This window comes from Pimephales promelas, chromosome 22 (assembly GCF_988280905.1).
Source record: "Pimephales promelas chromosome 22, fPimPro1.hap1.1, whole genome shotgun sequence".
NCBI lineage: Eukaryota > Metazoa > Chordata > Actinopteri > Cypriniformes > Leuciscidae > Pimephales > Pimephales promelas.
The window spans coordinates 24,734,854-24,761,079 of record NC_142790.1 but is presented as its reverse complement, the minus strand read 5'-3'; the positions used below and the strand labels follow the sequence as shown (position 1 = coordinate 24,761,079).

Below are 26,226 nucleotides of genomic sequence, written 5' to 3'. Positions count from 1 at the left end.
TCACAATATGTAAAATAAATCTCTGATGTCCCCAGAGTGTGTGAAGTTTCAGCACAAAATACCCCAGATATTTTTATATAGCATGTTAAATTTGTCACTTTATGAGGGTTTGCAAAAACGCAGCGTTTTATGCCTGGCCCTTTAAATGCAAATGAGCTGCTGCAGTGGGCGGGGTTTCATGTCAGCAGCTACGATTTCCTCTTTTTTGGGGTCGGGCAGTGTACTATTTCACTTTGAAATGCGTCGGACGTAAAATTGGTTTCATATGCCATTGCATGTTGACATTAATAAGAGGTTTGTGAGTGAGATCTGTGGTGCTTTCCTCAAGCACAGATTCTGTCTAGTGCACAAGAAACTGCTTCGCTGAAATGCCCTAAAATCCCTAACCAAAATATTAAAGGGATATTTCACCCAAAAATGACAATTCTGTCATTATTCATGCCAAACTTGTAAGACTTTCTATGTTCTGCGAAACACAAAAGAAGATTTACACGTGTTTTAGGACAGGCTCCGATGTTGTTCGGACAAAATCTTCTTTTGAAAGTCATTCGGGTTTAAACAACACGAGTGTGAGTAAATGATGACATTTTTAACACAAACATGTCACACAGCAGCAGAGGGAATGTTTAAGCAGGTGATAAAGACATTTTTTCCTTCAGCAGGTGATAAGACTATCACATATCTGCTGTATAAGCAAACACTAATCCTGCTGTTTCTCTGCTTGTCTTCAGCTAGAGAAAGAGAGAGAGCTGCTGGGAAAACACTCAGGGATAGATAAAAAAAAGTAAGAGAGGGGGTTGATTTAGTAAAAAAGAGAGGGATGGGCAGCGTTTAAGCCCTTTTTCAGGAATGATCCATAATCCAGAGCCCCTTTCTCTCTCTCTTTCTCTCTCCTCCTCCTCCTGTGGTTGTGTAATGAAGGGTTGTGAGCGGAGCAGCCGAGGGGTCTTGTTCTCAGGATGTGGCGAGACCTGACTGGCTCCTTGGCCCAGCGGCCTGACTCCTCTCACTCGGAGCCAAGCAGTTTCGGGTTTCTGTGTTGCCGTGGAGACCAGCTGAGAGGAGGCGGAGCATGACTAAGCGGCCCGCGCTGCAGTGCTTGAGCAGTAGAGCTCAAAGGTCAGGGCTAACCAGACAGATCTCTCACGGACCACCACACTAGTGTTCTGTTAAGCTCTCATTAGCCCGCTCTCCTCGTGCTGACGTCATTTCCCACTTTTCCATTCAGACGAGTTTTTTTTTTAATGGGAAAGAGGTTTACAGATTTCTAGGAAACTGAAGAATGATTGGGGCCTTTTTTGACTTGGATCTGTTGTCATGTTAGTTTCATGGTAAAAGAGATTAGACAAATTTCTTTTATTGCATACTTTACTTATATATATATTTTTTTTTTAATAATATATTATATATGCCTAAGATTTTTCCGCATTGTGACATTCATTGCGTAGTTATTTTATTTTTACTTATTTGCATAGTTATCATTGCATAGTTTGTTCAATTTTTATTTTATTTTACTTTTAGTTAAAGTTTTAGTAATCTTGCCATTTTTATAATATTTTTGCATAGCCTTAATTTATTTTTATTTCATTTTAAGTCACATTAAGTAATTTTAGCTGCCTTTGCAATATTTCTTATTTTCATTTAAGTTTTCATCTACTGTTTGTATTTTATTTTAGTTCAGCTTTATTCCAATTAATGAATCTAAAATATACTTTAAGTTTTAGTTAAAATTAACTTTTAGTTTAATAACTACACTGATATTCTATTTTTACTTGTAATATATTTTTTATGATATATTATATATGGCTAAGATTTTTCTGCATTGTGACATTCATTGCATAGTTATTTTAGTATTGTTATTATATATTTTTTGCATTTTGAATTAGTTTTAGTTTATTTTATAATGTTAGTTCAATTTATTATTTTATTTACATTTTAGTTAAAATTTTAGTAATCTTGCCATTTTTATTAATTTTTTTTTTTATATATATATTTTTGGATAGCCTTCATTTATTTTTAGTTCAATTAATTTGAGCTGCCATGGCAATATTTCAAATTTTCATTTAAGTTTTTTTATATTTTATTTTAGTTCAGCTTTATTTAAATTAATGAATTAAAAAAATACTTTTAGTTTAAGTTAAAACTAACTTTTAGTTTAATAACAACACTGATTCATTAATTACAATTAGCACGTGTCTCAACAGTACAAATTACCCTATCTGGACACAATTATTGTTGTTAAAAATGTTTTTTAAAATTAAAAAATATTTATATAATAAAATGTAATATAGACCATTTCACAAGATGTAAACAACACTGGTCCAGAAGCACTTCCTGTTTCAGTTTTTAAACACTACATAAAAGCTGGGATAAAATACAACCAACAGAACATTTAAAACTGAATCAAAAAGTTAAACAAACATCTTTAAGATGTTTTCTTTACATGTGAAATAAAGAAAACAGTTACAAACTGAAACAGGAAGTGCTTCTGGACCAGTGTTGTTTACATCTTGTGAAATGGTCTATACATGTAAATATGGCAATTATGGCATTTCCAGAGTTGATTTTTTTATTTTTTATTTATGTTTTAAGTATAAAACGTAATATATGTTTTAAATATATTTTATGCTTACAGTTGTTTATTTGTAATGTGTGATTAAAATATAAGTACCAGGTTTCCTTTGATCCGCCATTGGACTTCAACAGCAGGATTTCCTTTTTAGTCCAGCAAACAATGTCTAAGATCTCCTTTAGGGGGTCCGGCACCCCTATTGTGTCTGCGCGGTGAGGGAGCGTCCTTCAGCGTGACTCGAATGTCAGCTGTTTGTTTTAACCAAACTTGAGCATTTGGGTGAGGAGCTGAGGCCCGTTCGTCCACATACCAGAGTGGAGTTGGGGGAAATGGGGGGTCAGGTCTGAAATCCGGAGGTGAAGAGGGGGTGGATTCAGTCCACTTTTAGCCATAAAAGGAAATGAGTGCGTCATGGCTACTCAATACTACTCATGAGCTCCAGATGTGTCAGCACAAGCCAAGCGGCAGGGATTCTGCATGCCGTGAAGAGCAGCTAATAGTGAATACTACTGATCACTGTTATTTACAGTTTCAGATCATCAATACGTCAGTTAGACTGAAGTGCTCACATTTGTATAACTTTTCTATTATTATTCATACATATTAGCTCATTAGCTGTCTCTTTAAAGACATTACAAATCAATTTTCTATGCAAGTAAGCTCATTTTTAGACTGAAATCTGTAAGATCTTAATCTGAAATCTGTTAACCTTATGGGCCAGAGAAAGAAGCTCGCATCCATGTTTAGAAGTTTTTTTTTTCAGTAGCTCTGTATATTTCTATGGCATCGTTGTCGAAGACCAGTATGTAGCTGGTGAAGTGGATTTGCTTATTGTAGAGTTAGTGAATGTTATCATGAGCATTGTAATGTTTAAAGCGGATATCATAACAGATGTCAGTCGACCGGGAAGATTTTAAAAACGAGAGGTTCATTCATAAATCTGTAAGATCTTACCTTCTGTGGAAATACAAACCGGAAGAGAGAACCGAACGAGCGCAGCTCTGAAAAGGGCCGGGGCTATATATATATATATATATATTTCGACCGTTTATTTAGAATCAGCAATAAAATGACAACAGTTGAATTATATACTTTGCTTCTTTAGCTCAAATCACACACAAAATAATTATTAAAGTAAAAATGTTTTCTTTGGTTAACATAAAGGATGACGCTTCTAAGGATTGAATGCTATGATTTCTGCTCTTTATTTTCTTCATCTTACACTCGCTTTGACAAGATTACACTTGCTTCTATTTTAACTTGTTGACTTGATCAAATGAACTATTCTGCTATTGTGCTGATTGTCGGAAAAATGGAGTCTGTTTCATGAGCGAGTCAAATTGTGACGCAAGTCCTAAATGAGACTGAATACGGGAAAACGATTTAAAGAATTTAAATAGGTTTTGTGTGGGGGGGAGGGGGTTTGTACGATTTACAATAACAAATAACGGGGGTCTGGATGTTGTGCGGTGGACGTCCCACACATTCCTGAGAGACTCCTCACTGTTCCTCTGAGTCTGCACATTGGTTTTTTGTTTGTGCACCCCAGCACTCCATATGTTTCATTTTAGCCTTATTTGGAAATGGTTTGGAAAGCTCAGTGGACGGAGCTCCATATGTTTTATTTATTTAATGTTCCTCCATCGGTTGATGAGAATCAGTGATGGATAGATCATAAAATAGGATCTGCTTGAAATAATGTTCGTAAGCAAACAGTAGGTGTATAATCCTCACAAATACAATATCAAAACTTACCAAAGTGAAATGACAAAATGACAAGTTCCTTCTGTAAATAATATAAAATAATAAATTTAGTAAATAATAAAGTAAATATTTAAATTGTCTACCTAATCCATCCGTCCATACATCGGTCGGTCCATCCATCCATTCGTCCGTCGGTCCATCCATCCATCCATCTGTCCATCCGTCCGTCCATCCATCCATCCATTCTTCCGTCCATCCATCGGTCCATCCATCCATCAGTCCGTCTGTCCATCCATCCATCGGTCCGTCTGTCCATCCATCCATCCATCCATCGGTCTGTCCGTCCATCCATCCATCCATCCATCCATCCATCGGTCCATCCATCCATCCATCTGTCCATCCGTCCGTCCATCCATCCATCCATTCTTCCGTCCATCCATCGGTCCATCCATCCATCGGTCCGTCTGTCCATCCATCCATCCATCCATCGGTCTGTCCGTCCATCCATCCATCCATCCATCCATCCATCCGTCCATGCATCCATCCATCCGTCCGTCCATCCATCCATCCGTCCGTCCGTCTGTCCATCCATCCATCCATCCATCCATCCATCCATCCATCCATCGGTCTGTCCGTCCATCCATCCATCCATCCATCCGTCCATGCATCCATCCATCCGTCCGTCCATCCATCGGTCCGTCCGTCCATCCATCCATCCGTCCGTCCATCCATCGGTCCGTCCGTCCATCCATCCATCCATTCTTCCGTCCATCCATCGGTCCATCCATCCATCAGTCCGTCCATCCATCCATCCATCCGTCCATCCATCCGTCCGTCCATCCATCCATCGGTCCGTCCGTCCATCCATCAGTCCGTCCATCCGTCCATCCATCCATCCATCCATCCATCCATCCATCCATCCATCTGTCCATCCATCCATCCATCCATCCGTCCATCCGTCCATCCATCCATCCATCCATCCATCTGTCCATCCATCCATCCGTCCGTCCATCCATCAGTCCGTCCATCCATCCATCCATCCATCCATCCGTCCATCCATCCATCGGTCCATCCATCCGTCCGTCCATCCATCCGTCCGTCCATCCATCCATCCGTCCATCCTTCCATCGGTCCATCCATCCGTCGGTCCATCCATCAGTCCATCCATCCGTCCATCCATCCATCGGTCCATCCATCCGTCCGTCCATCCATCCATCGGTCCATCCATCCGTCCATCCATCCATTGGTCCATCCATCCATCCGTCCATCCATCCATTGGTCCATCCATCCATCCGTCCATCCATCCATCGGTCCATCCATCCATCCATTCTTCCGTCCATCCATCGGTCCATCCATCCATCAGTCCGTCCGTCCATCCATCTATCCATCCATCCATCCATCCATCCTTCTATCAGTCCATCCACCCATCATGTTAAATCATAAGACTCTGTTGACCTTTTTGTCTGTTACTGTTTAACAAAACTCAGATTGAACTTGTCTGTCATTTATAGACCTGACACCTTTAGTCTGGTCTATGCTGACTCATCAGAAGCCTGAGAAGAGAAGTAACAAAACCTGGTAACAGTTTAATCTCACCTGGAGCTGCTCTGTAATAAACCGGCCTCACCTGGATGACCTCATCAGTAGTTCGGCTTCCCTCGGGTGACCTCGCCTGTCTGTGCACCTGTGACACAAATATGACTCACAGTGATGTCATCACAGGAACAATGACTCCAGAAGTAAACACGCACAGATATTGATTGATCACATAAGATTTTCACTTTGATTGTATGACTCGCTGCTTGTACGAGTTAATGCCGTTTTTATGTGGTGAAGTTGAAAGGTTTGAACTAGTGGTTTTGGTTATGATTGATTAGACATTTCAGGACTCAAAAATAATGTTTATTTTTATTTTTTATGCTGGCCCAAGCTTATGTAATTTGTTAAGATTTTTTTTTATTTTATTTAAATTTTATATTATCCACACACATATATAACCACACACATATATATATATAATTTAATTTACATTACTGCAATTAAGTATATTTTATAAAAAAATATATATATCTTGAGCTTTGGAAATGTAAATAAATATATAAATATATGTATTATGTAATTATAAAAAAGTAATATCTAAAAAGATTGGTATTCTTTTTTATTTATTTATTTATTTAATATACGTTTATCCATTTTTTAGTACTAAAATGTTTAATATATTTAAAGACCTGTTGTTACGACCTGTAGACACTGCAGAGTCAGATTACACAAAATATTTTACACCAGTTGTGCTGATATTGAGAAAAATAGAGTTAGATATTTTGCATTTTTGCTTTACTAATTCCATCATACTGTAGTATGAGAATAACAATACGTAGCACACACAAATATTCTCTAAACGTTTTTAGATTGTACTATTGATGCAGCTATTTCTATGTTTGTTTAGATTTATTTTTATTGGAGTCAACAGTGATGTTTAGCTTAAGTGTTTCAGTTCATGATTGGTAGTGCCAAGTGTTTCTTTTGGGAAAATGCGGAAGAGGCTAAAAAGAGAGGGCCTCATATCCAGCTTTCACTCTTAGGCTTTCTTCTCCTTATTCCATAAAGAGATTTGAGAAAAACAAGCTGTTTTCTTACGCACATTCAGTGCCCAACAGCCCAAAGCCTGAGTTTTCTGACGTTTGATTTATGTCGTGTTGAAGTTTCACAAAATGGCCATTTAAATTTGCACCACTCTGATGACAGACTCAAATAGCACTCTGACGGTTTGGCCTTTTCCCATAGCAAACACTCACCAATCTCTGTACACAATCCAGCAGCCCTTCAGAGCTGAAGTCAGCGTCTCTCTGTTGGGTGAGAGTGATCTCATCCCCCGAGGTGAATTCACAGGTGTGTGTGAAATGTAAACACGGGCCGAGACCGATCGCCCACCTGGTGGTCCGTCCGTGCCCATCCCCATCGCTCATCTGTCTCCAGGTGCTGGATGGGAAATGGAGTGTTTTAGACTGTTTGGAAACTGGCAGTAAACTGAATCCGAGCACCAGTGGACCTTGAAGCAGACAGAAATGAGTTGAAGGGGAAGAACTGAAGCGTCCCTCACCTCTGATGTTCTCACTTCGGTCGTTGTCCTCGGTTCCTGCGTCGTATCAGTTTCGGCTCTGAGCAGACGGAGGCTGGATTTTTCCAGTGTTAATGTGTCTGAGCAGTCGGTGTAAGATGATTTCTCCAGACCCCATGGCTCGTCTCCACCGAAGTCTAACCGCCTTCCTGTGCCGCTCGCTGTCTTCAGTTTTGAACCAGAAAGCTCATATTTCTCTAGCTCAGAGGACTGAAGTATAGAAGTATACTTTGTGCAGGCGTCTTTCTGTTTTTGTGTCCTATACCCTAAGTCAAATCAGTTTCTTTTTAATTATACACTGTAAAAAAATATTTTTAAGATTTGTTATCACAACATTTTTCTTCTGTCAAATCAACTTAAATAATTTATTTAGTTCAGATAACTTATTATTTTGAGTTTCTGATGATTAAATCAATCTCCTTCATTGTTTTAACTCACTTTTTCCATTTCAATGAACTTACAATTTTAAGGGAACCAGGTTACTTACTTTTTTAAGTTAAACCAAAAATATTTTTTTACAGTGTACTGCTTTCCAAAATCCAAAAGCAGCTTCACAGAAACTTGTATATTCCCAAATGAATGGTGTTTCTCAAAGTGTGTGTCAACAAGGTTACCTGAAATGTGAAGACAAATGTATAATAAAAATACCATTATTTTCCATTTATAGGGATTATATAGCATACGGTATAGAAAAGCAACACTTCCAATTGCAGCAAAACAACAGTAAAATAAAAAGAAAACAACTGTGACAACCCATTTCTGTTCAAAATAATAAAGAGTTAAAGTTGAGATGTTAACTATTACATGTATTTATTTATTTAAAATGTATTAAAATATTTTATCTTTAAAATCTCATTAACATTTTTTCATTTTAAAATCTTAATTTTATGGATTTTTAAATAATTCAAGTTTATATTGTTATATTAATTATACGTTTATATTATTGGGGCTCAAGAAACACTATGCTTTTCAATAATTATCTTTCTTATCACTATTAATGTTGAAAACACTTTCTGAAAACTGCTTAATATTTTTATTTCTTAATTCTTTGATAGAAATTTATTTAAAATAATTTTTTCGTAACAACGTAAATGTCTTTACCGTCACCTTTTATTAATTTATAGCATTCTTGCTAAATATAAAAATGTGACATTATTAATTTTCATTGTGTAACATTTAATAAATAAAATGATGAACTTATAATGAACAATATTATTTACAGCATTTAATTAGTTTGGTTGTTTAATTTGAAATCATATGAATTAACACTGACTATTGCATTATGAACAAACATGAATTAACAGTGAGTGAGCAGTGAGTATATTTATAAATGAACATAAACCTGGATTAACAAATGCTGTAAACAATATTGTTCATTGTCAGTCATGATGCGTTGACTACAGGTAATTAATTAAATCTTTTTGTGTGTGTTTCAGGTGCTGTGTAACGGTCCTGGGACGTGTGTCCCACTGTGTGCCGCTGGGCTGCTCCTGGGCGTCCTGGGCCTGAAAAGAGTCCTGATCGTCTATGTGGAGAGCATCTGTCGCGTGGAGACACTCTCTCTATCTGGGAAGATCGTCTACTACCTTTCTGACTACTTCTTTGTACAGTGGGCACCACTGAAAGACAAATACCCGAAGTCCATCTACCTAGGGAGATTGGTGTGAGGAGAACATTTACAGAAAACCTCGTTTTCTTTTTGCAAGATATATCGGTTTTGAATTCATCTGAGAATCACATGCGTTTTGATACTGTTCGGTGAAGCTGATGCGAATCATTCCAATGCAGTTACTGATGTGCTGAATACACAACTACGACAACGGCATCAGTGTTTTCTGTTGTTTTTTAATGCCAAACAGTCACAATGGGCTGATGAAATATCCTACATTACACCTTTTCTACCTTTTACGCCCTTGAAAAGTCAACCAAACGAAACCTACATGTGCAGGTGCTTCTAATTCCATTCATAGTTTCAGCATTTTCCAACCCTGCACGAAAAGATAATAATTGGCTTGGGTTTGATCCTTTCAAAGGTTTGACTTGTTTAGATTGTCATACCTCATGTGTATGTACTGTATATACATTTTTTTGCAATATTAATTTTGCGTAATATTGTCCAGCTCACTACTTTATTCAGCAGTACTTCATTGTTGATCTCTTCCTGTGCTGGCGTGTGGCTGGTTTTAGCGGAAATTGTGTGAGTTAAGACTAAACATTTAGAAGAGATGGAAAAACTGATTTTATTTAATGCTCTGTAATTTCCTGTTACTCTTTGTGGCTCTCTTATACCTGTTGCAGGAGGTAGAACATACCCTGATGGTTTCTTTTGTTTGCCAGGACAAGTTCATGCAGGTAACTTAGTCATTTACTTCTAAGCATAGAGATCCTCGACTGTGACGATTCTGAACATGTGTGAATGGATGATCCAATCCAATCAGACATGTCTGTCGGGTATGTGATGTAATGTATAGTTTGGTTATGAGCATGGATGTATGGATGCAGAAATTAAAATTACATTTATTTTGCCCACAGAGAAATAGGTTAAGTGCATTTTTGGAGAGGGGGTACAGACCAAATGCCAACAGTAAAAGTGATTTAGTTTAAAAGAAACATAAAAGACTATATTGTAAATTTAGAACTAATCCAGATTGAGTTTGAAATCCTAATCTTTATAAAAAAAAAATATAATAAAAAAAAAAAAAACATTTAACATGCTCATATGCATTCTGTGCATCTTATCGCCTGGATTTGCAGACAGTAACGTGCTGACTAACCTAGTCATATATGGGCTCTATGCACGGCGGTATTTCCGGTGAAGCATTAGGGATGCTCGATAACTTCCGCCGATCATAGAGTCCAATGCAATACCGAGAATTTATATTGAATTTTATACTCCATGGTTATACTAATGAAACGTTAGTCACAAAAACAGATAAAACAGACACCCCTCGTTGTGTTTATGCTTCTTTTTAAAATTATATTAAATAAACATAACTATATATAAAATTACATCTAAACGTATGTACGTTTCGTTTCAAAGACGGGAGGACAGTAAATATTGAAGACTCTGCCATAATCCCGTTTTCTCCGGTTTTTCTCCGCTTTAATCTACACAACCGGAAATGGACGAGCATCCTTACGTCAAATGCGGAACTTATGCGTGCATATAGCCCATTACAGACTCTTATCAAGAAAGACCTGATAGGAACTGTTTTATTTCTCATTGACTGACTGGTTAGTATACATAATAAATCTGCTCTTATCAATATCTTTCCCAGTTGACCATGCAGAATGTCCCCTCAGTTTCGCTCTTTATTCTATGTTGGAATTGATTTCAATTGGCAACAGGCCTTCAATGTCTGATAAAATGCATCAAATTGTCAGGGACAACACCTCCAAACAGGCAGCTATTCTGCTTAATCTTAAATATGTAAGTGATTAGAAATATTCACAAATAGAAAGCAACCTTAGAAAAAATGTCGTCATGTTTTCTTTATTCAGCACAGGTTACGTGACAGCAAAAGATACTGATCTCCTTTGACAAACCACCTCCATGATATTGTTTTTTCACTCAAAGCGTCAACTGGTTATTTAAAGCTATACTAGATGACACGGAAAATGATAATGCAGAAATTGGATCCATATAGAGCCTGTATGTGTCTGTTGTGTGTTTGATTTCTAGTTATGAATTGTTGTTACTGCCTTTTTTTAATATCAAAACTGGTTTATTCCCTTCAGGAAATAATAATGATAACAATGCTTTACACAAACCACAACCATTTTTAGTGTCAAAATTGTGTACCATAGTTACAGGGCAAGACTGGTGTCTTAATTTTTTTTTTTTTTTTTTTTTTTTCATTGTTATCTAGAAAGCACTTGGTCAGCTTCTGTTGTTGTTAATAAATTTGCCCTATGTTGTAATATAATATTAAATGATGTAATGTTTAATTAATCATCAATAAGCAGATCAGTGTACAGTCAAATAGTTAGAAATATCTTATAAAATGATTTATATATATATATATATATATATATATATATTAAAACAAATTATTGGTTTTAACTATTTTTAATTGATATGTATTATTGATAAATAATTTTGAACTCATCATTTATAAATTGTATTAATATAGTTTCCGTTTAGTTTAATATAGTCATATCTGAATTCACCTCACATGAATTTACCTCACAAATTAACTTTAGTTTAAAAAGTTACAGTAAAATGCTTAAAGTGTTATTGTAGCTAGTTATCAAACTAGCACAAAAAAACGTCGAAAAAGATAAAGAAAGGATTATTACACCATACAGTTGTAGAGATAAGCGACCGTTTTCCAGCAAACAGGAACTCGGTCAATGGTTTTGCCAAGTGATCTATAACTTTGGCCACCAAGAGCCAGGGAAACAATAGACGAGCCTAGGCTTCTGATTGGCTGTAGAGGCGCGTCAGTCACTTCGCTCCACCCCCAAATCTGCGATAGTAGCTGGAAGTTTTTGCGCGAGCGAGAGAGTGCCTGTTGTGTGTGTAAACTAACTGTGCGCGCGGATTATTCATTCACACGGAGCACCGAATCATCTGTACTGTGAATTTAACTTCAGCTTTAGGACTTTACTTCTCTCATTCTCTGTTGGCCAGTTCATTGACTTCAGGAGAAAACTCAAAAAGTGAATCATGACCCAGTTTAACAAGGGACCAGCCTACGGGCTATCTGCGGAGGTTAAAAACAAGGTAAACTGAACTTTTATTCTTTGTTTTGAATGTTCATTTAGCCTAGGCCCTATGTATGTATACGTTTTTGTTATGTGTGGTTCAGGTTATACGATGTGGTATCATAAGATGGGAAAACTACTGTTGGATATCTTTAAAAGTATTTTATTGTTTGTATTTAGTTTGCTAAACTATCTTTTTGTTTGCCCAATGTGTTATTATGTAAGACTTAAGCATGGCCATGAACGTTACGTGGAGTTTGAATCCTAGTGAATTTGAATAATGGCACATTTAATAATACGTAATAGGTTAATAATATTTCATTTAAATGTTTAATATTATCTATTGTGTTTTGAGTTAAGAATAGAATGGAAAATGTGCTAATAGGCATCCCCCAATAAAAAAAATTCTGATTAAAAAAATGAGTACATGCAACATCAGAAAGGAGACATTTTCTCCTCAAGTTGATTTTAGATTGCCCATTTCAGAGATGAGCTGGTCAGAGGTCATCTCCATGTTTTAGATTTGTAATATGACTGTCATATAACAAGTTGTTGGAGTGAAAACATCCCGATCAAAAGTAACAGGAGGGTAAATTGGGGAAAACATAATGGAGAATGTTTAAAATCTTGTTTCTAGTGATTTATTCATGATATTATCCCTCATATTAATCAGACAGGAAGGATTATGTGTAAAGATAGTAAAGCCAGTGAATCAGGGTCAAGAAGGACACCGCCATGCAAATTTCTCAGGCATGACATCATCATTGCTAAAGAGCTACTTTAGATAAAGTAATCTTAGCTTTCAGCTCAAGGGTTCAATTAAAGTAAACATCTTTTTTTTGGTAGACAATTTAATATTTCACCTCTGAAGTGAGCAATCCTGGTTGGTATCTGTCCTTCTTTCATCCAACCCCTTCGGAAGTAAGCATTTCATCTTGGAATTTTAAGCATTCCTAAAATGTGACGACGTTGCCGGAACAGCTGTGATGTGTATAATCCTGTTCCATTCAGAAGAGTTCAGTTTATTGCTATGAACTGTCAAAGTGTGCATTGTGATAATGACCTCTTTAGCTCAAAGAAACAATGTTGCTTTTTCAGCCAGATGCTTTACAAGAAATAATTTTGTAATTTCATGTTTCAAACCCTTATGACCTTTCATCAACTTTCCGGTCTTCTGAAACTATATCTTTGTGTGACAAACACACAAATATTTAAAGGAGTAGTTCACTTTAAAAAAAAAAACTTTTGCTGATAATTTACTCACCCCCATGTCATCCAAGATGTCCATGTCTTTCTTTCTTCAGTCGAAAAGAAATTAAGGTTTTTGATGAAAACATTCCAGCATTTTCTCCATATAATGCACTCTATTGGTAACCAAACGGTTCAAGGTCCAAAAGACAGTTTCAGTGCAAACTGTTCAAAGGGCTTTAAACGACACCAGACGGTGAATAAGGATCAAAATTGTTTTGTAAAACTTCAAATAATTCACATATTGCTACTTTTTATTAATAAACTTTTATGAAGGCGTCAATCATTTCTTCAGAAGACAGAACACGCATGATACTTTCATGTTGCTTTCTTGCCATTTTAGAACTCTAATTTAAATTATTATTGTAAAGAGGAGCCAGGATGTTGCTCAAAAATTCATTTTTTTGTGCCGCAGCTGAAGTCATACAGGTTTGGAAAGACATATGAAAGTAATGAGTAAGTGATGACAGCATTCAAATTTTTGGGTCCTTTATGTGTAAAATGAAAAGCATGTGGCTAAAATTGCAACTGATTTTCTAGTGGAAAGTAGTTCCATTACACAATTTCCCCTCTTAATCCATGACTTATTTTCCATTTTACTTGTCTGGACAATGAAAGGCTACAGGAAAAGTGTCCCTTGCATCCTTACAGGTCCTTTTTTAAAGAGCTGTTGATCTTGGTGTGTACTAGTAGAATTTGTTGACTCTTTGTTGATTTAAAGCATATTCAGCATGTGTAAAATCCTTCTATTTCAAAAGCATGTTATTCATTTCACTTTTTTTCAGCACATAAAGTTTTAGGTTAATCCTTTTTTTTTTTTAAAGAAGCCTCTTATGCTCATCTGGGCTGCATTTATTTGATCAAAATACAGAAAAACAGTAATATTGTGAAATTAATACAGTTTTCAATTTAAATGCTGTGATGCAAAGCTGAATTTTCAGCATCATTACTTCAGTGTCACATTTTATTGTAACATGATGTGTATATCTTTACTGTCACTTTAATGCATCCTAGTGGCTCATTATACCTGATTGGCATGCACATTTGAATAAACAATACACTTTTTATAAGCAAACATTGTTATGCTCTTCATGTAATAAATACCTACCTTTCAAGCACTATTAACCTGGAACTACGAGAACGTTCTTAACCATGTTTGTTTCAAACCTTTTATAGGTCATGTGATTTCCAAAGACTTGTTTGTCCCGTTTCTTGAGTTTCATCAGCACTCTTGCTCTGCTGAAAACCGAGAGCTGTTTTCTGCCTTTGTTTTCCTGCAAGCTGAACTTTGGAAAAGTCAAAGCTCGCAGTGAGATTTAAAAATGTTAGACTCCCAGTACATCAGCCTGTAAATGTCAATGAATCACGCCACCTTGTCAAATAGAATTATTCCTTAAAATACCAACAAATCAGATAATAGGATAGGATGTTTTATGGGATGTTACCTATCAAATTAATGACCCTCTCTGGTTATGTAACAGCAGACACAAGGGGTCGTTCATTACAGGGTTGTTGCCAAAGCATCATCCTCTGTTTAAAATCTGCACAATGAAGATATTGTTCAGGCTGGTTTATTTTTACACATGGAAAAGATGTCACTTAACAACCTATTTTTATTGTGACCATTCGTGTTACATTATATTAATCATATGAGTTGTTTTCCCCCAGGTAGTGGATAGCAGAACGGCCTTTCCTGAATGTGAGCTTTTGGAAGCCTTAGGCAATGTTCTATAGAAATGTTTTTGATTTTAGTAGTTTGTTTAATATGCTCTAAAAACTGCTGGGTTGTTTTAACCCAACTTTGGGTCAAATATGGACAAACCCAGCCATTGGGTTAAATTTTTTAATTACATTTTTAACCCAACATTTGGGTTTCTCCATATTTGACCCAAAGTTGGATTAAAACAACCCAGCATTTTTAGAGTGTACATTGTCTTGTATGTTGCTTCCAAGACTTTTATTTTGTCAGAGCATTAAATATGCAGGAATTCCCCTTGAAATGTTTGGATGTGGTTCAACAGACCTTGATACAACTTTTTCAGAGTTTAATACACTCAGAACAAAAAAAAATGCTGGGTCAATTTTGGGTCAAATATGGACAAACTCAAACATTTGGTTAAATGTAATTTAAAAATGTAACCCAATGGCTGGGTTTGTTCCATATTTGACCCAAAATTGGGTTAAAACAACCCAGCATTTTTTAGAGTGTACATTTTAATTATTCTTGGCTCTCATCTCATTCTGTATCTTTCTTAGGGTCCATATACGTCTTGCAGTTTTGAATTACGCTACTGTTCCCAATCCCATAGCTCAAGCACCGGTGTCCTGGTAGAGGCCGTGGGTCAGAATGGGGAGGTCATGGTGGTTCTTGGGTAAACCCAGACTAGGTTAACCTGACGGCTTTGATCCGTCGCTCTCTAATGCCACATTCCATCTTGATCCTCGGTGTAAAAACACTTTTACTGCCATACTGTGACTGCTGATGGGCAGCCGGCCCAGTGAGGGGCCATTACATTCCCCGCGATGTGCTGATCAGCAATATTTTCTAGGATTGGACGAGGCTCTGCAAAGTGTGGCCACAGTGATTTAACCCTGTGTTGCCATTTTAGGAAGAACAGGAAAGTGTGTTTTCCTGAGGCTATTGTTTGGCATCTGTTGTACAGCAGGATCTTATAACAGTGCAAACATTGAAAAGAAAAATCTTTAAAAAGCCTTTATCAACATTTATACAAGGTCTGAAAGTCTTTTAGAGTGCACAAAGAAGGTTCACAGACAACAACTTTTAGCTGAACCTTTTTTTTTGCACTTTGAGCTTGAGCTTTGTGGTTTTTGTGTTATTCTGTGTTTCCATCCACTCATTTTTATGCACATTTTGGGATATCACATGCTGGATGGAAACACCAACATGCACAAATGTGCATAAAAAACGTATGCGTTTGTTTCAGTCGGAGGCAATTGATCTGATAAGAAAGCATGCGCATAAACTATGATGGAAACACATTTGAAGAATAAATTCCTCGATCCGCATCAAATAAATCATGTGACTTTGCATAATGGGACGGCTTAACTGGACTAACCAGTGGACCGATCTTTTTGCTCAGCATCTGAAATGCTGTTTTCTGAAACGCCTGAGCAAAGTCTGTCGTCAAACTGTCTTACATGACCGCATTCCCAAACAGCAGGCATCTTCCTCCAAAATTAGTTTTTTGTGTTTCGTCTGCGTGCTCTGAGACACAAGTAATATAATATATATGGAAATTATCATATACAGTGGCTTCTTCTACTTTTCTTAGTGATATTTAGCTATTTTTTTTCTCTTCGACTCACTGGATGGAAACGCTGCTTTATTGGCAAATGTTTTATGCAATATTCCCAAGTTAAATTCACAACTTTGGAAACATAGCTATTGTCTTATATTTGGTGCTGATTAAGTCATCATTATTATTACTGCTTGGTATTTAATTCATCCCATGGCACGCATGAACGATATAAAATCATACAGTTTATTGAGGAGAAGGTTTATTGCTATTAATTTTCTATGCAAAATACATCAGCACCCTAGCCTGGCAAGCCAGACCTACATCAAGATGTTAGGTCTGGGAACTCACAATTGGCATACCTCATTCGGAGGGGCGGGATAAAAGGTTGTCTTTCAATATCCCTCTGCACGCCATAGGATAGCGCTAACCAACCAGAGCAACGAATGGCTGTGGCTGAGTGAGTCCCATGCGTTTTTCCACCAGCGGCGCTATTGATATATTAAACTTTTGCCATATCCGGTCATCAAAACTCCGAACACATCTTCCTTTTTTAAGAATGACTTAAGTGACGTTCTCTCAACTCCAAGTCATCCAGAGTCGCGGCCAAAGCCGAATCGAAGGACCGCTGTTCGCCAGCAGCGTCTTGTTTGTTTTCAAAGAGCAGGGAAATCACCTATGGAAAACTCTGCCGTCATTGTGTTAAGCCCGCCCACCAGCTCTATACACGATGTGATTGGCCTGACCAGAGTTTGGTTTTTCCACTTCGAAAGCCAACGGAGAGTTGCTAGACCACACTGGCTGCAAAATATTTTTTGATGCCGCTAGGGTACGTCTAGATTTCTAGGCTATCAGCACCCTAGAAATAACTCAAAACACCATAGCAAACAACTAGCAACCATTTTCTTCACAAAATCCAGTTAGGAAGGGTTCTTTTAACTTACTGCCGTCTAGAAAGCACTGAGCAAAATCCCACCAGAACATTCAGCAATAAGCGAGCAATCAATCCAAACACTCTAGTAGCTGCATGATTCTGGATCAATTGAGAATCACGATTTTTTTGTTTCAAACCCTAACCTCTCGAAGTTCTGGCAAAATGTTAAGTGCTGCTAAAGATATTAATTTAAATTAATGTTTGTTTGTTTTTTTTGTTTTTTTAATGATTGATTCAATGACTCACACGTAAAGTCTTCACTTGTTTCATCGAATCTGCGTTTAACGAATCTCTTGAGTGAATGATTCAATGGCAACTTAATTTTTAACAGTTATTTGTTACTGATACAATGAAGCGCCAAGTTACTCTCAAAAAGTTATTTACTCTATTTTGCTCGCTACCGCAGACATCAGTAAAAACATTTATCCCAGCACTTTTTTGATATGAATATTTGTAACAGAAATAATCATATGTGGTTAAAGTCTGTTTGTGAAGCTGTTTCATACCTATACATGACTACTGCTCTCTCTGGCTCAGCGCCAACGCAGATCTGAATGTTCTGGTGGGATTTTGTCAAATGTTTAATAGACACAAGCGAATCGTTGTCATTTAGGAATAAGGTGGCGTGAGTGTTTGAATCGACATTGCAATCTTTTAAGAAATAATCGTGCTGCTCTACACTCAACTCTCACCTTCCAATCAGAGCGCCCTAGCAATTACCTACTAGCAATGCACTAGAATTGCGGTATATTTTTTACATATAAATATATATAAAAACAATAAAAAATATATATATAAAAACAATCTTGTTAGGTGGGCTCTTTTGATTTGAAGCCAGTAAGTAACCACTTATCAACCCCTCAGAACAACCCAGCGACCACCTAGCAATGCACAATCTATCACCAATCTTGCCGTGGTTTTCCCGTGGCTGGTTTTGAATAGCAATTGGGCTGCTTTTGTTAATCAAACTTGGCAACCACTCAGCTAACATCTGGCTATAGCCGCTAGCATTGCTAAATGTGAATATTCCACACATGTTCAACACAAAATGTGAAAATCTAGTTTCTACTGTATTTCAGGATGAATGTTGTCTTGCATTTTGTGATTTAAGCAGTTCTTTTTCAGTGTCTGTTCCGCTCGGTTTCCAGAGCACATGGTTAAATATTGCCTAATGCTGGCTGAACTAGTTGTTCAAATGCAAATAAATGGGCATGTATGATTGATTTCAGCACAATACTCAATATTAGTCAGAGAAGAAGAAGGTTAAGTGAGTGCGTTCTTTTGTCCAACAAGTTTTTTTGCAAAGTAAAGTTTGCAGATTTCTTAATCATTCCGTAAAGTGACTTTGATAATAGAAACTATGCTTATTTTTTAAACAAATATGATTGGGTATGAGGATTGTAGATGTATTTCTCTTGTTGCTAAACTATAGTTTGTATGTGTTGTTAGACTAAAAAATCAAGGTGAAAAGGTCACCCCTCTTCTCCTCCCTCCGTTGTCATCACTGTTTTATCGATCTCTGAGGGGCTGTGTGTCGAATTGATCGTGTCACATTGAGAGCCCTTTCACTTCCTGACCTTTTTCAGTACAATGTTTGCTCGGTTTTTGTGCCGTCATCAGTAAGCTCTCAGAATTATGAGTGGGGGAGGAGACGTAGAGGTCGGACTCCAGCGGGATCAGCCCACAACCTTCCAGAACGTTCTTCTTCTGCAAATGCCTCCAACATCTCCATCAAGGGTCACTTTTCCACATTTTCTCTCTCTTTTTTTTCCTTTTCTACCACTGGCTGGTTTCCCAGTGGACTGGAAGGACAAGACAGGCACATGGTTCTCCAATCTTTCCTCTGGAACTCTCCCCTCCTTTTTGTCAGTTTTGATTTTTCCCATTTGTGTCCACTATAAATCACCCCATTCAATGGTTCATTATATCAGAGATATAACGTTCTTTGTCTCTCACTACATCTGAAATCATCCCGCGCTCTTTTGAACTATTTGAAGCATAGCAAAAGTTGTGCAGTTCTTCAAAGATGAGAGACTGTGTACGGTTTAGGTTTTTTGTCTGTCATTATAGGAGAAAAGTCATCTCGGCTGACCTCAAATTGCACAAGTGAACTGCCACAACACCCCACACACCATTTTTTCCTAGTGGTCTCACATTCTGACTGCTGGGCTTTAGTGTGGGAGGATGTCTTATTGATCTTCAGCTTGCTCTGCGACCTTCTATGGAGGTTTATGGGCCCCAAGCTATATCTTAAAATCCCTTAGGAGAAATAAAAATAGGCACAAATGAGACAGTTGTTGGCATAAAGTCTAGAGCTGAAACATTATTGTATCATACTGAAATCACTTTGGTGATTCTGAACACATTTTGAGACATTGTTCACTCTTTCATAATGTTTAGTATCATATTCAAATACCATAGTGTGTTCATGGCACTTGTTCAGAAAACGTGCCACATCATTTCCCTGAGGATCTATTTCCATCTGATTTATCCCTTAAAAATGTAAATAAAATTCTCTAGTTCATGTTAATTTTGTTTACTTGAACAATTATTGGGTTCAGTAAGACATTTTGATGGAAATAAATACTTTTATTCAAATATCTTTAATGTTACTATTTGATCATAAGTAAAGATATTTACAAAGTAACCAAAAATTCTATTATAAATAAATGCTGTTCTATTCTTCAAAAAATCCAGAGAAAACGTATGTTTTCTTTGTAGGGCTTCATTATTTAGATTTTAGATACTTTTTATATTTATTGGATTGTATTTTTTAAAGTATCATTAAAATGATTGAATTTCATTTAACAACTCTAATATTAATACAGTTATACAAAGCTAATTTAAAATAAAATACATATTTTTTAAAAAGCTTTTTTTCCTTCAAGTGCATCTAGAATTTTCAGTTTTGGTTTCGGCTTACAATTTTCATTTTGGTGCATCTCTAATAATAATAATAATAAATGTTTCAACTCTGCATAATAAAATGATTTCTGAAGGGACACTGAAGACTGGAGTAATGATGCTGAAAATCACTGGAATAAATGACATTTTAAAATGTTTTCACATAGAAAATTGTTATTAATTGTAATCTTGGTGAGAATAAGCTTTCAAAAACAGTAAAAAATCTTACCAACCACATATTTTACCTGACAGAAACAGAATCATTTTTTGCAGTTTGTCCAAAACATAATATTACCATGACCAAAAAAATATTGCTGTTGTTGGCGCACATTTCCCTCCACTTCTGAGAAGGAAATGAAGGTCTTGAAATTAGCATAGAACCTAAAACAAAAGCTAAACACTAAGATGACTAAGGAAGAGTTTCTGTGTAAAATCTGAAGGGTTAGGACTGCGTTTGTGCTGGAAATAAGGTTTAAGATAGCAGACTGCTTCTTGAAGGACGCGAGGAAAGCTCTTATCATGTTTTGGCTGTACAGTGAGACTCCAGGATCTCCAGGAGCCTCTGTCCAACGCCAACTGCTGAGAATATCTTCTCCACCCTTTTCCCTGTACTTTATGTCTCTTTGTCCCTCTCTTTCATGATCAGTCTTGATGGCCACATTTAGCTTTGTCTTTGTTCAGTCTGACCCTGAACACTGAACTTGAAATGGAGTCTCTGTGATAAAAGCCCTTTCCTGTAACACATATTAATAGCTTCTTTAAATGGGTTTAATCTGAATGTGAGTGTGTAAACTGAAGCATTTAAAGCCCTTTTTATTTATTAACAGAATAAAAATCATGTAATCTGTTTTTGAAAATTTGTACTTGAAGCCGAAGTAGTGTTTAGCATAGCACTCATGAAGAAAAACATACTTTGAGGGTCTGTATTAATTGAAAGTGCTTGCGGCATGCTTCGCTTTTACTATTACTCATACTTGGGGTTTGCTATTTGAATAAACCAATTACTAAACCCTACTATTAAACTTACTTTATTGCCTACTGGATTGACAACTGAGGCCATATTTATGTCCAGAATACCAAACAAGGATGGGTTCTTTTGAGAGTAAGCAATTATCTAGCAACCCCATAGCAATGCACTCAAAACCCCTCCGAATACCTCATCAAATGCCATAGGATGCTAACAACTCTCATATTCCAATCAGACATTTTGTAAAATCCGGTTTATTCTATTGCTAGTCGTAGTTGTACAGAGTACATTATTCAATGTCAGCATGTCAACGTTGCTATTTACAGTCAGAAAAGTCCTGAGAAAGAGCGAAACGGCCAGAATAGATTCATGGGGCGACTCTTTGTGGGGATTTTATGCTCTGTTGCTGTTGGAATCGCATGACGGTGTTGCATCACATGCTTTAAAGGCAAACCGTTCTATTCATAAAGCCAGAAAATAGGTTTTATTGGCAATCTGATTTGATTAAGCTGCATTTGATGATTTTCCATTTGCTCTAATGCAGCTTTCAAAAGGCAAAGACGTCTGTGTTTTGACGTCAAACATGTGTGCGAGTGTCAGCAAAGTGTATTGACATTACAGTAGTTGAGATAAGCATGCAGGCTGACACATGAATAGAATCTGAAGTAAGATCGTCTTGGATGCATAACTATGATCCTGCAGAGCTGGTTTGATTCATAAACTGACTGATGTGTATTGGCCAAATCACCGAGTGGCTTATTTCTCCTCAGATCGCACAGAAATATGACCTACAGAAGGAGGAGGAGCTTCGTTTCTGGATCGAGGAGGTGACTGGCATGCCGATCGGAGACAGCTTTCAGAAAGGCCTTAAGGATGGCGTCATACTGTGCGAGTGAGTTGCGAAACAACATACGCTAGTTTGCTGGTCTTGGATTTTCTCAGAGTTGGTCAGTTTTTAGAGTGGTTTTGGGCACTTTTCAGCTGGCCACCTGTCTGACCAGCTAAACCTACTAAACATTGGCTTTGTCAGACTATCATAACATTGCTTGTTTGAATGAGGCATTTATATAGCCCTTTCATATGTGCTTTACAATCATATCAGAGGAGCTCTCCTCAACCACCACCAGTGTGCATCATCCTAAAGTGGAGCTACAGGTGGAGAGGAGAGATAGTGATAGGGCCAATTAAGTGGAGGGGGATTATTAGGAGGCCATGATTGGCAAGGGCCAATGGGTGGAATGTGGCCAAGGCACTGGGGTTACACCCCTACTCTTTTACAAGAAGTGCCATGGGGTTATTAATGACCACAGAGTGTCAGGACCTCGGTTTAACGTCTTATCCAAGGACGGTGCTTTTTGTCCCAGTCACTATACTGGGACATTAGGACCCACACAGACCACAGGGTGAGCGCCCCTACTGGCCTTACTAACACCTCATTTAGCAGCAACCTGGTTTTCTCAGGAGGTCTCCCATCCAGGCTCAGCCCTGCTTAACTTCAGTGGGCAACCAGTCTTAGGCCACAAGGTGATATGACTTTTTGAGCGTACCGGCCAGAAGTTATGACAGTGGCTCAACCAATGACATTAATTTAGGGGTGGGACTATCTGTTTGACTGACCAATGGCAGAAAACTAGTTTGAAACAATCATTATTTTCTTAATTCAGTTTGGTGATGCTAGTAGCACCGAAATTACACACTTAACCTTCAATGTGCCTATAGAGGATGCTTATATATGTGGTGGATATGGAAAAGAAATGAACTGAAATTATTCTATTTTTATTCTTTTCAGATTGATAAACAAGCTTCAGCCTGGATCGATAAAGAAAATAAACCATACACAGTTAAACTGGCATAAGGTAAATGTTTTAGAGACTCTTGAGCTCTTTGTTTTCATCCACATCAGTCCCTTTAAAAAAGTGAGAAGTGCTTTTCTTCCAAAGTGACTTAGAATAAAGTAGCCCAGGCTTTTATTTTCCCGGCTTGTATTTGAGACAGGCGTTTTTATGAGACAGGCCTTTATTATTTAGTGTTGATATGTTGTTCACTGAGTAGGCCTAGAGTCTCTAATCTCTAAAAATCTCCAAATGCTCCATGTGAATCTTCCGACCTTTTACTATCGCGTCAATTGATTTTGGTTAATATGAATATGATTTTGGTTAATATGAGGGAGAGAGAGAGCAAGAGCGGCCGGGGCGCTCTCTGTCAAGCGCAGCAGTCATTCTATTCGACATCACTTGCCGATCAAAAAAGGCTTTGGGGCAAACATTTGTGTTGACGGCCACCAAAAAACGATTAAAAAACAGACCCGGCCTCTATTTGCCCAAACCTGCAGACACACCAGGCGTGTAAAAGAGACAGGCGTCTATTTGGGACTCGGCTATTATTTGAAGTTTTACGGTAAGTCACAACACAGTGTTCGAATCAAATTCTTGGCAAATAGTAGGAAAGGCAGCTCTGAGCTGAGAAAACATGACACACAAAGAAGAAGCTCCTAACAAATGTATAAAGACCCTATGGTATAAGAAAAATTGGACCCATTCATCTCTAACTCTTTTATCTTAAAATGAGGTAACCATTAATTTTTTTGAGAAACACACCCTTACTGTTACCATTAATCCCTCAGCTAGAGAACCTTGGGAATTTCATCAAAGCCATCCTAGCCTACGGGCTGAAGCCCAACGACATCTTTGAGGCCAACGACCTCTTCGAAAACGGGAACTTGACGCAAGTCCAGACCACACTTCTCGCTTTGGCCAGTATGGTACGTCTACTAGTCCTTCAATTCTGCTAAATTTTAGTCTTGTTGAATATTCTGTAAAACCCAGAAATTGGCATTTTAGACATATTATTTTGCAACTATGAAACGTTTTATTTCTTTTTCAACAGGCAAAGACCAAAGGCATGGAAACAAATGTCGACATTGGCGTGAAATACGCAGACAAGCAGCAGAGACATTTTGATGAGGAGAAAATGAAGGCTGGCCAGTGTGTCATCGGACTTCAGGTTATAAGCACTTTTCCTGGATGAATATCATACATTGTTTTTAAAGGAAGCCTGACCACAGTGTTCCCTCAGTTGATTTGTGACAGGGCATTAAGGGAAGGCGTATTACGAATGACTTATTCATGACTTTTATACAAAGCGACTGGAATAACCTCCGGTTAGGTGACTACTAAAGGCCACAATAGTGATGGATCAAGGATCGCCCATTGTGGCGTTTAAACCTAAAACTCTATATTACTAAACCAAATCTAGAATCAAACAGCTAAACAACCAGAATCAAGCTCATAAAGATTAAGGTTGATTGAAGAGGATCTAGGATCATCTACAGGTGATTTTTGAAGTGTTTCTGACTTTCGTTTTAGATGGGAACCAACAAATGTGCAAGCCAGGCTGGTATGACTGCCTACGGCACCAGGAGACATCTTTACGACCCTAAGACACAGACAGAGAAACCTTACGACCAGACCACCATCAGTTTGCAAATGGGCACCAATAAAGGAGCCAGCCAGGTATTCCCAAAGATTGACTCATACCAACAAGATAGCACACAAATAGGTCAAGTCGAAACTCGAAAATGACATGTTTTTCTTGTCTATCTCTCTCCAGGCTGGTATGTCCGCCCCAGGCACCAGGAGGGACATCTATGACCAGAAGGCAGCTCTGCAACCAGTTGACAACTCCACTATCTCATTGCAAATGGGAACCAATAAGGTGGCCTCTCAGAAGGGCATGAGCGTGTACGGGTTGGGACGGCAGGTTTACGACCCCAAGTATTGCGCCACCCCAACGGAGCCCATGATCCACGCCAATGGCAGCCAAGGCACAGGCACGAATGGCTCAGAAATCAGCGATAGTGACTATCAGGCTGAATATCAGGAGGAGGAGTTCCAGGGCGATTACCACGACGAGTACAGAGGGCACTACAATGACCAGGGTATCGACTACTAGAGAACTCTGCTGCGCTGTTAGTCAAAGCAGTATTAACACCAACCATGTATATCAACAGAGCAAGTTTTTTTTTTTTTGCAATTCCTTTTGCTTCTCACAGTTACCCTTCCCCTCCCAGCGCATGTGTTTGGGTAAAATGATCGTGAGTGGTGAGATATAATCTACAATCCGCCATCCTAGAGGTGCGGTCACATTTACCGTAGCTCAAGTGAAATTTTGCGGGTGAAATCCAGTCATTCCAATTGAAGTCCTCTTGAGGTTTGCTTGAGGGCAAAAAAGGTCCCCCATGCAAATTTCACTCGTGCTTAAGCTGCTCGGTTTGAAAATGAGTTCTGTTTACGCGGTGCTTTATACATCGCTACGCTATTGACAAGAGACAATGGACCTTTTTTTGCCTGCAAAATTTCCCTGACATATCGCTAATGTGACCACATTAACAATGGCGAAACTGATCTTTTATCAAGTGTTTTTTATGAAGTATGGAGAACTCTAAAGAGAATTACCTAGTTTTTGCAGTATGATTCTTTGTTTTATGCCATATGCCTTGTCTTTTGAGTTTTATTTTGGCCTTGCATCACAGAACCACCATTGAAATCCCGCTCTCACAGACTGCTATGGACCGAAGACATTCCTTCTTTAGTCATTCCATTGAATTGCCTGGAAATTTTACAAGCTACAAATGTTAGCATTTTAAAGATTAGCTGACTGGACGACCAAAAACTTTTCACTATTGCTTAGTTTTTTTTTGTGCCATGATTTTGGAAAAAAAAAAAAATCTTTCCCACTGTATTTATTGCCCTGCTTTTCATTATAAACCTTCTGTTATATGGTTCTTTTATGAATAAATTTTATGTTATAGATAAA

At 37.7% G+C, this 26,226-nt stretch overlaps 2 protein-coding genes across 2 annotated transcripts in view; both read left to right on the top strand.

Annotated features, from left to right (window-relative positions):
• alg14 (ALG14 UDP-N-acetylglucosaminyltransferase subunit) overlaps positions 1-12,033 on the top strand; it is a 15,752-nt gene extending 3,719 nt beyond the window's left edge. The window contains exon 4 of the mRNA XM_039685147.2: positions 8,831-12,033. Within this exon, the coding sequence (XP_039541081.2) occupies positions 8,831-9,061 (231 nt within the window). The 3' untranslated portion in view covers positions 9,062-12,033. The remainder of the gene's footprint in view (positions 1-8,830) is intronic.
• cnn3a (calponin 3, acidic a) lies at positions 11,908-26,226 on the top strand. The gene is made up of 7 exons (XM_039684907.2): positions 11,908-12,120; positions 22,182-22,303; positions 23,201-23,267; positions 24,035-24,172; positions 24,298-24,414; positions 24,777-24,923; positions 25,021-26,226. Exons 1-7 carry the CDS (start codon positions 12,064-12,066, stop codon positions 25,360-25,362), a joined length of 990 nt encoding a protein of 329 aa, XP_039540841.1. The 5' UTR covers positions 11,908-12,063; the 3' UTR covers positions 25,363-26,226.

Bases quoted from the DNA above. Each gene is read 5' to 3' on its own strand.
- cnn3a (XM_039684907.2), top strand. From the start codon at position 12,064: ATGACCCAGTTTAACAAGGGACCAGCCTACGGGCTATCTGCGGAGGTT. The intron at 23,268-24,034 runs GTAAATGTTTTA...TTAATCCCTCAG, and splicing joins CACAGTTAAACTGGCATAAG to CTAGAGAACCTTGGGAATTT. The intron at 24,924-25,020 runs GTATTCCCAAAG...ATCTCTCTCCAG, and splicing joins CCAATAAAGGAGCCAGCCAG to GCTGGTATGTCCGCCCCAGG.